General features: G+C 43.6%; 2 protein-coding genes across 2 annotated transcripts in view; both read right to left on the bottom strand.

Moving 5' to 3' along the window:
- fam189a1 (family with sequence similarity 189 member A1) overlaps positions 1-14,016 on the bottom strand; it is a gene marked incomplete at both ends in the record, with an annotated part of 109,112 nt that overhangs the window by 78,517 nt on the left and 16,579 nt on the right. The gene's annotated exons all lie outside the window — the stretch shown is intronic.
- LOC308314555 (E3 ubiquitin-protein ligase RNF185-like) lies at positions 2,702-8,658 on the bottom strand (the record flags this gene model as incomplete). Its single annotated transcript, XM_080762185.1, has 2 exons — positions 2,702-2,896; positions 8,122-8,658. The coding sequence occupies 2 exons, from the start codon at positions 8,656-8,658 to the stop codon at positions 2,702-2,704; spliced, it is 732 nt and encodes a 243-aa protein (XP_080618311.1).

A 14,016-nucleotide genomic window follows, 5' to 3' on the forward strand; every position in this document is an offset into this window, starting at 1 on the left:
TTGGTTCATATTGGTTCCATCACAAACATTTTTCAGGTCTTGTGAAAAAATATTGCACAATGCAACTTTATATCTTGTTGTGCTAAAAGAGCAGACTATGTGTTCTCAATTACATTTCAGCCAGACATGGTGGCCTGGGGTTGTAGAAGATGCTACCCCTGATGTATACGTTGTGGTACGATGGTGTGGTGCATTAAAAATACAACGCGGATGCGAAGCAGTGTATTGAAAATATGCTATTTTCAGCACAAGCCACCGCCATACGACGCATCATAATTTAGGCATTAAAGGTGAATAGAAGAGACAAGAAGAGACAGGCATCAGAGCCATAAAGCATTTACAAGCACCTCTTATCTTCCCTTCTTTGTATTATTTCCTTTTCTTCTCCTTTTGTGTGCGTGCGAGTGTGTGTGCGTGTGCGTGTGCGTGTGCGTGTGTGTGTGTGTGTGTGTGTGTGCGTGCACCCGTGTGTGTGTGTCTCTTTATGAGAGAAAATGTACCTTGTGGGTATTTGGTGTTCATTTCATAGTCATCCCCGGGCCTGCGGCAAATATCAGTGTATGCGATCGGTGAGTTAATCTGGACTGGGATTTCATGTTATTTCACAGCCTACTTTCTCGAGGAGTCTAACTTCACGTCACCAGGCTTTCCACCTCGGAGGAAAGCCTGGTCTGTGTTACTAAATCTCTGGTCGGGAGCGGATGATATCTTATGTCATGTTGTAGTCACTGGTTTATAGTCATCAGGCCGGAACCACAACCGGAATAAGAACTACCCAAAAAAATCCCTGTGATCAAAAGTTTAGGGCCTACCCCAAAATTGGTACATACAGACGCTAAATATAGTCTCTGGAAAGTACACTCACATGTATATTTATTTTGTATTTAAAAAATCACACTTGTGTGAACTGAGGGGCACTCTTAGCATCATACTGTACATCATCATACATCATCACATTCCGGCCAATCACATTTGGCATCCTCACTTTTCAGTCCTCACTTTTTATCTTCACTTTTTAAGCCCTCATCCAATCAAATCATCACTATGGGGTGCTCAGCCAATCAAATCATCGCTATAGGGTGCTCAGCCAATCAAATCATCGCTATATGGGGCACACACAGACACGCAAAGCTAGGGGGCTATAGCGCCCCTCAAAAATCAACGAAACTACGCTGCATCAAGGATTTTTTTAATTTAAAATTATGATCGCAGGGAATTATTCTGGTTGTTGTTCGGGGGTGATGACTACAAACTAGGGTTGTCCTGATCTGATCACGTGATCGGATTTTATTTGTTTTTAGTTCAATGTTTGTTTTAAAACATTTACATCATCTTGTCCCTAACACAAACATTAAATGCCATTAACAATAAAGATAATTTAATGTTTGTGTTGGCACACAGCTTGTTTTACATCACCATTACATCACCTAATGAACATGAGTTAGACTTTAATATATTAGCGCCCCTCACGGTGTGATTTTTCACATTTAAAATACAAATATTGTACTTTTCTAGGAAAGGAAGAAATAGGCCTATGAATTAACCACATTAAGCCCTATTTCCAGTACAGAGAAATTGTACCAGAAAGTACCAGAACTATAAGCTAATTTATTATTTTTTTATTTTGTTTCAATACAACATTTTGAAAACACCAGTATTTTAAGTCCAAATTTGATGGAGCAACTTTCACTTGCAGTTGAGCAATATTTGACCAGGAGTTTGCTTGGAGTCAAGTTCTGGGGTTGAATACTTCCACCACTGAATTCATATGCATCACACAGTATCAGTTGATGTGACCGATGAGGTCACATAAGGCGAGCCAAATCTGCATTTCACACTGTATCAGAACACATTTCACACTGTATCAGAAGCTATTTTCCTGAGGATTCAAATGGATTAGTTGGAGAAGAACACACTGCACCTGGGCATGGAGACTGTTTCATGGTGACAGCAGGCTGATCTTTTACGCAGCCATTTATAGACATGAAGACATATTTCTATCAGAGTGTGATTCATTCCTTCACAATTAGCCTCAATGTCAACTTAGCACAACATTAATGCTAACACATGCAGATTTCCATAATGTGGTTAGATATTGTTTGTTTTTGTAAATTAAAGTATTAAAGCTCTACTTTGTCATGCTATAGTGTCACACAAAATAACCGATCTAGTAGTACCACTAGAGCTGCAATTTTTGAAAACCTATTTAAGTAAAACTAGTTAATTATGAAATATACATACTATAGCAGCCTCTCAATGATTTCAAGACTCAAGAGTTTATCATTCTTCTGACCTGTTCCTGCCCACAAATTGATCAGTTTAACTTGTAAATTGCAGTGGCAATCTTCCCAAAACCTCCACTGGGACCAACAAGTGGAGGATATACCATATCATAGCTGCAAGCAGCAAATGAAGATCCAAAGCACTTTACAATGTGCATTAGATTAGATGCACCCATTCACACTCACATTCACACACTGATGGTGCCGGTCTCAAAGTCCTGAGATTGTAAGTGAGATGTACAGTATGATGGCAAACTCATTTGTGAATCTGTTTGGCACCATGCCTTAACATGTCAATATTTTATGCCTGACAAAGCAAGAACCCTTCTCTGTAATCATCATTGCATCATGTGGCTTACAGCCACTCAGTCACATATAGTGCTCAGTTATACTTTATTGTTCAATGCCTTATTCTCCAATTACTTCCCCTTCCCGTGTGGGCTGTAAAACTGCACTCCATACTTTCCACTGGCCATCCAGTCTGGATCTTTGGAGCTCAGCTTCTCCGCTTGACCTGGCTGCAGACCGACCTGTGTGTTGGCCTTCAGAGTCCTCAGGCTGCACAGTGACCTGGCTGCAGACCGACCTGTGTGTTGGCCTTCAGTGTCCTCAGGCTGCACAGTGACCCGGCTGCAGACAGACCTGTGTGTTGGCCTTCAGAGTCCTCAGGCTGCACAGTGACCCGGCTGCAGACCGACCTGTGTGTTGGCCTTCAGTGTCCTCAGGCTGCACAGTGACCTGGCTGCAGACCGACCTGTGTGTTGGCCTTCAGTGTCCTCAGGCTGCACAGTGACCCGGCTGCAGACCGACCTGGCAGACCGGCGCGCTATGAGCTTGTAGATCTGCTATTTTTCAATAGCTAAATTATAACATAATGTTTAAAACACCAAAAGGGGTTCCCGCCCAAAAAAAGGTTAAACCAGCTGACAGAGTCTGGTCCGTGTTGTAAAGTATGCTGTCACTGCAAGTAAAGGTTCCACGAGTCTGTATCTTTCAGACCATCTGACAAGGCCTGCATTTCATTCCTTAGCTTAGACAGCAGGGCAACCGTCGCCTTCTCTGCCTGGACACACTCCTCTCCATGCTCTTCAAAAAACCTGTTTTTGTTGCGATGGATGGTGTCTATAACTTTGGTCAAGATGGTCGGCAATCTGTCTCTCACAGTCAAATAAGCAAATGACCCGACCACATGAGCAGATTGATCTACCGCCATCATACTACTCAATTAGGGCTGGTTGTTTGTAGTTAGTGGTTAGTGGTGTCCGGTGAGAACTTAACCAGGATGTCTAAATCTCTGTCACAACAATATCTGGGTTGTAAGGCCAAATATTCCGTCTTGTGGTGAAGGTTTTGGAGTCTCTCGCGAGGAGCGAAGAAGTCAACACTAGTTGCCAACTAAATCTCTGAGACAATGCATAGTTGTGTTCACATTAGAGGCAGTCTATGACATCAGTACTATGAAATCAGCTTCATGACATCAGTAAAGGTGCGTTCAGACTTGAGCGGTTAGAGTGGCGCGATTACATACGAAGTCAATGCAAAGACGAGAATTGCGCGAACGGGCGCGGCGTGACCTGCCGCGGTACAAACGGGACGAACCGAGGCGAATATATATATTCAGGTCTGAACGCAGCTTTAGATGCATGTCTATCTACAATGTGGATGGACATGCATCTATGTCATTTACTGTAAGTAAACCAGTAAGCTGCATGTCTATTAGCAACATTGCCAGCTTATTGTGCAAGTCTCTGTAGTTTTAGGCGATTCAGCTGTGACATCAAGTATGTCCAATTATCCATACAGTATTGGCATAATCCGCGTATACAGACAGCCAACAACCTCACATTATATAATATAGTGAACAACGTATCACCCTAGTGAACATGCTCAGACTCTTGTCAACATCAACACATTCATTTCATCAGTGAAAACAGCAGAACTGACTTTTAATACACAACAGGCTTCAATGTTAACAGAGGAGCGCTAATTAGTTTATATAAGAAACAACATACTATTTAAATAGTGTTCTGCACACAAGAATAATGCCTCCTAGCTCCTCCACCAAAGAACAGATTCATTCGTCCAAAGCTAACTTTTTAGTTTAGCTTGTGTGCAGTAAAGATGTTTGTCTGACTATTTTAAGTCTACTTTTGTGTCTGTGTCTAAAACTCTCACACACTATTTAACAATATCTGTGTGCATGCCGCAATGCGCACATGCACGCACATGCACGCGAGAGCGTACGTGCGCGTGCACGCAACGTCATTAACCCATTTTGGGCGGGAACCCCTTTTGGGGTTTTAAACATTATGTTATAATTTAGCTATTGAAAAATAGCAGATCTACAAGCAAACTGGTAAGTCTGCTATTTTTGAAAAATCGTTAAAATGTGCCTAAATTTTTATTTATTTTTCCGACATCAGGCCTGAATGGGTTAAAACGCTGTGGTACCAGTAAAAAGCCACCATGACACCACTGCCCCCGCAACTGCTGGGGGTCTTACAATCCTCGGATACTGCACTTCTCTCTCACAAATTCAGACCATTCAGCACCACAGTGCACGGCAGACCCACTTCAACTAATTAACTATTGTGTAGACTACTAGTGTCGCTGTCCCGCCCCCCTTCAGAACGACGAGGGCCCAGGAAATAATTCCCCATTCATTTTCCCCATACACGTTTCAAAAAGTATTTATTAAAAGACGTTCATGCCGCGGACAAAGCCAACTCTTGATGTGACAAATCATGACAATAAACACAATGTTTTAGGGCCGATTAAATAATTAGTAAGAAGAAAAACAAAACAAAATGTGTACCCTGCCTTTTTTTCTTCTTACTAATCTCCCCAAAACATTGTGTTTATTGTCATGATTTGTCACAACAAGAGTTGGCTTTGTCCACCGCGTAAACATCTTTAAATAAATACTTTGAAACGTCTATGGGGAAAATGAACGGGAATTATGGGCCGGGGGCGGGACTGCGACGCAGTGAAGCACTATTTAAGGGCAGGCAGGCTAAGTGAACTTCAATTTAATATCATCACATTGCAGGCAGTGACAGTAACAGTACTGTAGCCTACCTGTTAATGTTTTTTTGGGCCGCTATTGTTGATGATTCTACAGCGTGAGACTTATACAATGAAATACTCGACTAATGCCATGGAGGTTCCATGTTTTAAGTCACGGATGCTAGTTTTCATATCGTAAATATATGAACGTGGCTCCAGGCAGCCCCGTAAATACATCAAGCGCTATTCTCCCGTCACATAGGCTACTTGCCGAGACAAAACAAGGAAATGTTGTGGCTCTGGCTCGCTCGCTCGCTCTGGTGGCGCAAAGCGTAGCTACATTTGTGAATTTAATAGTTTTATTAGGTTAATATTGCTATATGTTTGTAACCGTTTTAGAAAAGCAATAAGCCACTCGAGGCCCCAGCTTACCGGGTATTTTACACTGGCTGGGAGGTAGAAGACCCTCCGCTCCGTGTCGGGTCTGCCTACGCCCCCAGCCAGTGTAAAATACCCGGTAACCTGAGACCTCTCGTGGCTTATTGCTTAAGTTTAATCCATGTGGGATCTTGTTTACTACTTGTGTTTAATCCATGTGGGTTCTTGTTTACTACTTGTGTTTAATCCATGTGGGTTCTTGTTTACTACTTGGTGAGACTACAGCGCTTGCCAGCACCATAACAAATGTCATGGCAGCGTGGCTGCTACAAATCTTCCTCTTCAAAATAAGAGCCATTTGTAATTAGTCAACACTAGCATTATTTCTACTTTCTACTTACACAACGTATACTGTAGATAGACATTCGTGGCAACGTGAGATAATGCTGCCTGCTGCTCACGCTAAGAGGCAGAACTTGCCATCATAGTAGGATGTTACTTCTTATTAAATGAGGTTTTGGTCACTAGTAGTGCTACTGAGAAAAGTGCATCCCTGTCCCTGGTGTGGGTCCCTCTCAGCATTGTCTTCCTCTTAAGGAAAGTCTTTGACCTAAACGTTGCAATATAATATTGAGCAGGTGAAGAAAGTGTCTGGATATACTACACAGGTGAATAACGCACGCACGCACGCACGCACGCGCACACACGCGCGCGCGCGCGCGTGCGTGCACACACACACACACACACACACACACACACACACACACACACACACACACACACCTTTTCTTCTCTTTGTGGATCATGGAATTTCTGGACACCAAAATTATGTACAGCTCTCTATTGTGAGCAAAGGTGTATGACCTGTCCTTCTGGAAGACGCGGTGCAGAAGGTGTTGCTCAGCCAGCGGTTGGTCTTTGTGTCAAACACTGGTGTTATTGTCCTGGGCGCCGTTCACACCCGAGAGACAGCTGTCTCCTCGGTGTCTCCTGTCTCACACGGCTCGCAATGCATTTTCAATGGGAGTCACGTGGTTTGACGAAACATCTTTGTCCCGATGATGGTGGCAGTGGCAGACTGATATATTGAAACAGGTGCTGAAGTGCCTCTGGTGTTAATTAAAGGCCAGGCCAACTGTGGTGGTGTCCAGCTTAGGTCCTACTGGACACCTTTGTATATTTCAAAGATATATAGTAGCCTACAGTACATGACATTCAAAGGATCCTTATAGGCCTTCAGTGACAGTCAGCAGAAACAGGCCACAATAAAGACATGAGGCCATCATCATCATCATTTTTCGACCGCGGTCAAGATCCTGGATTTCACAATGCCACGCCAGACTTTCCGGTCCTTCATTTCCATCCCCAGTTCCTGCTTACAGGGACTGTCAAACAAACTACGGCGGAGCACAATATTTGTCTGATCAGCCTCACAGGTGACAGACGTCACAAACTGGACAGATGGCGTGAGATGTCCATGAAGCCACACTGTTATTGGACTCCAACTTGTTTGATGCAGATTAAAAAATGTTACAAAAATTCAACAAATCCAACACGCAAATTCAATTCATCGACATGAAATGAAAACGAAGATAAAATCAACAAAAGAAAAGATAAAGCAAAAACGTTGGCAGTCAAATCAAAAGAAAGGTTACTGTATAATAAATCATATAAGACATAAGGTGCTGGTGCTCCTGTAGCTCACCTGCACATATACATAGCAAGGCTCAGTCCGCAGCTGGGCCGCAGCTGGCCCAGGTCAAATCCGACATGGTCAAATAAAGAAAAGGAGTGTATCTCTGCCATTCATGCATGTGTTTGTGTGTGTTAGGTTGCACACAGGTGGTGAAAAACAACCATGCTGTTTTCGTGGTCAGACCCAGCCAGCCACCCACACACATAGCTCCGTAAGGGAGTGGTTGCACCACTCAAAAAATAGATTCTGCCCCAAATTGTATGAAGGCAATTACAGGCAGGCGGCAGGGAGTACCAAAAACCCTGTTTGATGGTCATTGTCACAGGACTCACGAGAATATTTGTACCTCAAATGGTAAAGAAATCACATTTCTGCAACACTGACGTTTTTAGAATCTTTGACGGCAACTAAGGGTGGAAGTGAAAGACATTTTGGCTCGGTGTGGTTGGAGTTTCTTCCTTGGCCTACTGGGAGTGTGGGCGAAAAGTCTCTATGTCCCTCTCTGACTGTAGCAGCAGTTCAGGAAATCCCAGACTTTTTCAAGCTTCGGAAAGGCGGTAAGGCGGTCCCAGAACCTTTTCCTGTGCACCTCCAGGTTCTCTGACTCAACGAACTTCAGTTCAGGAAGCCTTTTCAAACGAGGAGAGCTTCTGAGTTTGTATTGGCCTATCAGTCTGAGCTTCACACCGCTTTCACCTGGCACCACCGGAATAGCAGTCAAGTTAAATACAAAAGGCATACCAAAACAAACAAACTAACACACAGGGTAAGGCGAGACAGAAACTGTTCAATCTTCATGTGTTGAGGTGTCCCAGGGACAGACGGGGGTCTTCCATTATGTATGTTGACATATGTCCCATTAGGAAATGGGACATTTGTCCAAATGTGTCCAAATGACATTTGGAATACACCGTGTCCAAAGCCAAAGACTGGAATTCCTCCCCGATTCTCTGGCTCAGGCCTCTGTCCTTGTGGTCGTGGAGGTGTTCTGTCTCTTGGGTCCTGCTGGCCTTTACTTCCCCGTCCATATAAAGGTATAACTTTGTCTCTACTGATGCCGGCTTTGCACACTGGACACAGCTGTCTGTATGGTCTAGTCTCCAACCACTGATGAATGCAAGGCCAGCAGAAAAGATGTCCACAGAGGCTGATCACTGCATCCTTAGCAGTGTCCAGGCATATGTTGCATTCGAAAGCACTGTCCTGATTGTCTCCATTACCCTCAGTTGAGGTGCTGGACATAGGGTTTGGGCTCTCACTGGCCGTAGAGCCAGAGGCTGGAGAGGTATTCGCCATTTAGATCGACAGACGGTGGAGTAATACCGTTGACCCCTTTCTTCTTCAAAATATGTGGTTTAGAATGCTGAATACGTCTGGCTTCAAAGCTAGCTAGCTAGAGTTATATTTTCTCATATGAACAGGTTGAAGAATACTGTGCGCCATACCCCCTTATATTGCAATTGTGACATCACACAAATATTGGCCAATCCGTGAAGAAGATGGGCTGGGTTGAGAAGATCATCCCCTAATATGGCGTGTAGAGCATTTTGAAGTATGCCTTTCCTTTGAGTATTCATCATTACAAACTGAGTTTCAATTTCAAACCTAGGGATTGACAAAACAAATGACTTACTAAGTTATGTGTTGACATGTAATGCGTGTGTGTGCGTGCGTGCATGCGTGCGTACGTCCGCTGGAAGTGTCAAGTTAATGTATATCGGAGGAGACACATGCTTGTCCAACACCCTCCCTGTAGGAGTTAGCAGTGACAGGAAACAAGTGTGAGGAAAATGTTGGATTTCGAATAACGACTAAAGGAGGAAGGAATATGGAAACACACAAGCACACATTCACACAGGCAAGGAAGGACCTGTGCAAGTGTTGAGTAATGGTGTATGACTACAGTAAACACACTGTCAATTTATAAGTAGTCCCACAAATTATTATAGATTAGTTTGGGGGAAAGCAGTACTCAATGTTGGCTGCACGTTAAAATACGTGCAGCCATAACCAATACATAATATTGGCCTGAGGTTGTTGTAATTTCTCTCTTATTGATCCAAACACAAGCAAGATCCCATCACCGTAAGTTATTTTAAGTTTTAAAAGGTAAACATGTACCTAACGGCCAATGTGCGCAGACATACTCACACAGAGGTCTGAATCAAACAAGGTTAATGTTGTCAAATACTAAAAGGATTATCCTTGTAAATTATAAATTGTAATCCAAAAAGCAGGAACCACAGAGGAGACTTTGCGTGATATATGCATACAGAACTATGTCTGTCATTTTACTATGATGAAAAAACTCTACCACCTGCATCCATCATTCAACATCCAGATTGACTTGTCTTACTTTAAAAAAGTAAATAATGCAGGCACATCCAAGTCTCTCATACCTGACGAAGACCGGTTATTTTTGTACACGTATTTTTGTTCAGCACTATTAGAATCTTTTTGAGATGTGCATGCTTCCATCTTGGACTTTGCATCCAGTCTCTCACCCGGCCGGGTACTGGACAAACGATAACAGTACATAGGTCTGCAACACTGGCCCTCAGCTCCAATGTTTCCATCCTACTTGATCTTCACCAGGAACATGATGCTTTACTTAATTGTCCTACATGCACGAGCCATTTCGGCTGCATTCTCGTAATCTCGTTGCTCATTTCATACATTTTCATGTAACTAACTAACTGAGTGTATAAATGGAACTTGATTTGATACGATTTGACTCACATGTACATACGTACACAAACACATGTATATATATCTATCTATCTATATCCCCACTCCCCTTCGGTGAATCTCTTACAGTAATTACACCAGTTGTGTTCTTGTGAAGCACTTTTGTACTTATACTGTAGGTCAAGCTTTTATGAATATATCCATTTGGCCAAAGAAAGGAGTCATAGCCTCATGCATCACCACAGTAGTCTCCGTGCCCACAAGCACCCAGTTTGTCAGTGTAGAGACGATGCCATCCTGGATTTTATCTACATAGTGCGTCTTCACAGACAAGCTACACACACATAAACCTACTATCAATAGCTAACATTGGACAGGGAGGCACTACTAGACACTTGAAGTAGCTGGGCTGCCATTTCTGTTAGATTTTTGTGTCTGACATCACAGAGGTTACACAGAGGACTATTGAAGGCCTGCTGTGTAACCTGCTGTGTAATCTCTACATGGAGATACCAAGTAACCAACCATGAAAGTAAAATCCCGACGACTGTCCTCTTGTGAAGGGCAAGAGTCGCCATGCACGTTTGTGATTTCAGTTTCATTGCATTATATCTAGATTGAGTTTAAAGAAAAGGTTTGCTTGCTGCTCACAAGACACCTGTCTAAATACCACACCAGTGGGGAAAAACCTATTCTGTGCAACCTCAATGGCAACCTCAACTGAACTAGAGGGAGGGAGGGAGAGAGGGAGAGAGAGAGAGAGAGAGAGAGAGAGAGAGAGAGAGAGAGAGAGAGAGAGAGAGAGAGAGAGAGAGCGTGTGGGGAATGATAGAGACAGACACATGAGGCAGGAATGATTTATGCTAATGAAAGGGGTCCTGTCAACACTTCTCCTCACACTGTCTTGCTCTCTCTTTCTCTCCAACAAACACACAAACGCATCATCCAACATAACATGTCTCCTCTATTTGAAAAACATTTCACATTCTTTACAGGGCGTGAACATGTGAGATGCGTGTCAATAATTTGTAGCAATACGAGCGGAGCAATTGAGGATTTGAGCCGTGGGGCATTGATGTCTCATGCACACACAGGAGGTGTAATATATGGCTATCTTTCCTTCCATGCTGATGTCCAGGGAAAGAAGAACAAACCAATACAGGAATGGGTTTAGATGGCACAATACTCGTTATATATGGTCGTAACAGCGCTGTCGGGTGAAAACCTTGTATATCCAACTCCAAGAGTCACTATTCTTGTTCATACTTTTCATTGGTTCATTATTATGAAACCCACACCACTTTCACTTCAAAAATTGCAAAAAACTTATCAGAATCATATTGTGTCATATTAGGAGCTTAAGATCTGCTATTTTTGTTTGACACTGTAGTATGATGAAAGCATTCATTTACAAAAAAAAGTATAAAATGTAAAACATCATCATCATCATCATCATCAAAACTGCCTCCCCCTGGCCAGCCGGGGCGCCTGATGGAGGGGAAAGGAACTGTTTGGAATAACGTGTTCCTTCCACGCGCTACGTCCAACCAGGGAAACTCCCCCTGTCAGGTGTAAAGGAGCAACTTGGACACTCAGGCACGAAGGAAGCATGAGTTCAAGTCCGTTGCTCTCCCCTTGTCCCCCATATATGGGGACTAGGTTGGTGGAGGGTGTGTAGAGCCCAGGATCACATTAGATGATTGACACAGGGGTGAAAAATGGGTTACAAAATCGTGGGATAAATAATATATATTATCATCATCATTTGTCGACCGTGGTCGAGATAGTGGATTTCACAATATTACACCAGACTTCCCGGTCCTTCATTGCCATTCTTGCTTACTGATGCCTGTGTCCCTAGCGATGACATCAGGGAACGACAGTTTTCTACCTCTGGTCTGCTTTGAGGCAGGACTCCAGAGAAGGAGGGAAGATATAACCTCAGCTCTGTAGCAGTGGCCGGCAAACTGTGTTCTTCTGGATCGGACTAGTGAAGAAACACGGGGAAGGTTGCCGTATATTAGATTAGTCGATGGGTGGCTCTTCCAAGACAGATTTTGCGCTCTCATTAGAAGGCGGGTGTAAGTGCCATACGACCGATTCTCTTGTTTCTCGTGTCCATGTCTCGGAGCCATAGAGTAGAATCGGCTCAACGGTCGTCCTAAATATTTTTTACTTTGAACCTCTTACTAAGCTGGGATGACCAGATCTTATGCATGTCATTGCAGGCTGACCAGGCCATACCCTTCCTAGTTTGAAAGTCCTTTTGGGAAGAAGATATATATGAACCCAAATACTTGTAGTCATCAACCTGTTTCAGAGGAGTGTTGTTAAGTGTTTTTATAATGTGGTTATTGTTGTCTCGTTGAGATGAAGACCAACACAGTTGGAGGCCTGCATATGTAAAACATATGGATACAAGGTTCCTGCCCGACAGAAACGATATGCCGAGTGAGGCAGGCAGGACTGTGCTGCCTTAGCCCTTTGTGTCTAGGATAGAGCCTGGGCTGTCAGTCACTGCTCCTCGCCATCTCTCTTCTCTCAATTCCTTTTTTTAAACATCCCTGTCCCTATAAAAATGCACACACTTCAACATCAGCTGCGGATGGAATTTAATAGAACCCAAGGCGTTGCTCAATCACTCCTGAGAATATTGTTTGTATTTTACCATGCCTTCTGTTCGCCACAGCTACCGTACAGCAGACAGAAATGCAGCTCGAGGGCTGTTCTTCTGACACAGTAGAACGGTTAACATCTATGTCGACCGTACGTACAGCGTAATGTGTCCTTAGTTGTGGCTTAGTTTCCGTCATGCGGCTATAGAAGCTGAGAACAACACAGACAAAAATACATGCTGCGTGATATTTGGCCATGCTTCAACACCTTTCATGAATTCTGATGCAGTCTACCGTACCCTGTACCTGCATAACATGTCCTATTAAATTCACCAATATAAAATTGGAGGTTGATAAGATGGGAGAGAGGATACAATGTAAGTTGCTAGATTTAGATGATTAGATAACTGTGAAGCAGGGCTGTGTTTTTAACACGTGCATTCACGCATGCACGCGCACACACACACACGCACTCGCACACACACACACGCGCGCGCACACACGCACAATTATTTTGTCCACAATAATCCTGATGAAATGTTCATATCGTCCCATAGTCACATCCATCTACTCTATTACATCTTCTCTCTATCATAGGCATCTCTCTCTCTCCTGACACACTCCAACAGTGAATTGTTTTGGTCTTCCAGTCACCGCTAATGAGAATGAGCCAGAACGGGTGAAGGCCAGCTCATTACACCAGAGTAGTGGAATTGACTGCATATAAACAATGTCTCTCTTCCTCCATGAAACTCTCTCCGTCTACCTGACACTTTATTATCCCTCGTCCACTCTCTCTTTATTATCTTTATTATCCCTCGTCCACTCTCTCGCTCCTTAACTCCTTCCACACAACAACACTTATCCAAAAACCTGTACAAGCTGCGGCCTCTCTCTTCTTATGCCCCTTGTTTAATCTCCCCTTGCACGCGCACGCGCACGCGCACACACACACACACACACACACACACACACACACACACACACACACACACACACACACACACACACACACACACACACACACACACACACACACACACACACACACACACACACACACACACACACACACACACACACACACACACACACACCTGACTACAAGAAGCCATAGCAACGGTCTCTGGTTGCCACAGCAACCAACCGTGACAGCCTCCCATGCAATGAAAGTCAACATGAAGCAGAACAGCAGTGTTTCTGTTTTCTCTGTTATCACTTAGCATCACATCACCTGCGTTTTAATTCCCTCTGGCTTCTTTTAGAAACAATCTCTAAAGAGAAAATACCAGCACTCGTTAAAGAGTTGGCATGGTACGCTGCAGAGCAGCACAACGTACGCGTTTCGGCC

The sequence above is a fragment of the Protomyctophum bolini genome (assembly GCF_963924005.1).
Source record: "Protomyctophum bolini genome assembly, chromosome: 1".
NCBI classification, from domain to species: Eukaryota; Metazoa; Chordata; class Actinopteri; order Myctophiformes; family Myctophidae; genus Protomyctophum; species Protomyctophum bolini.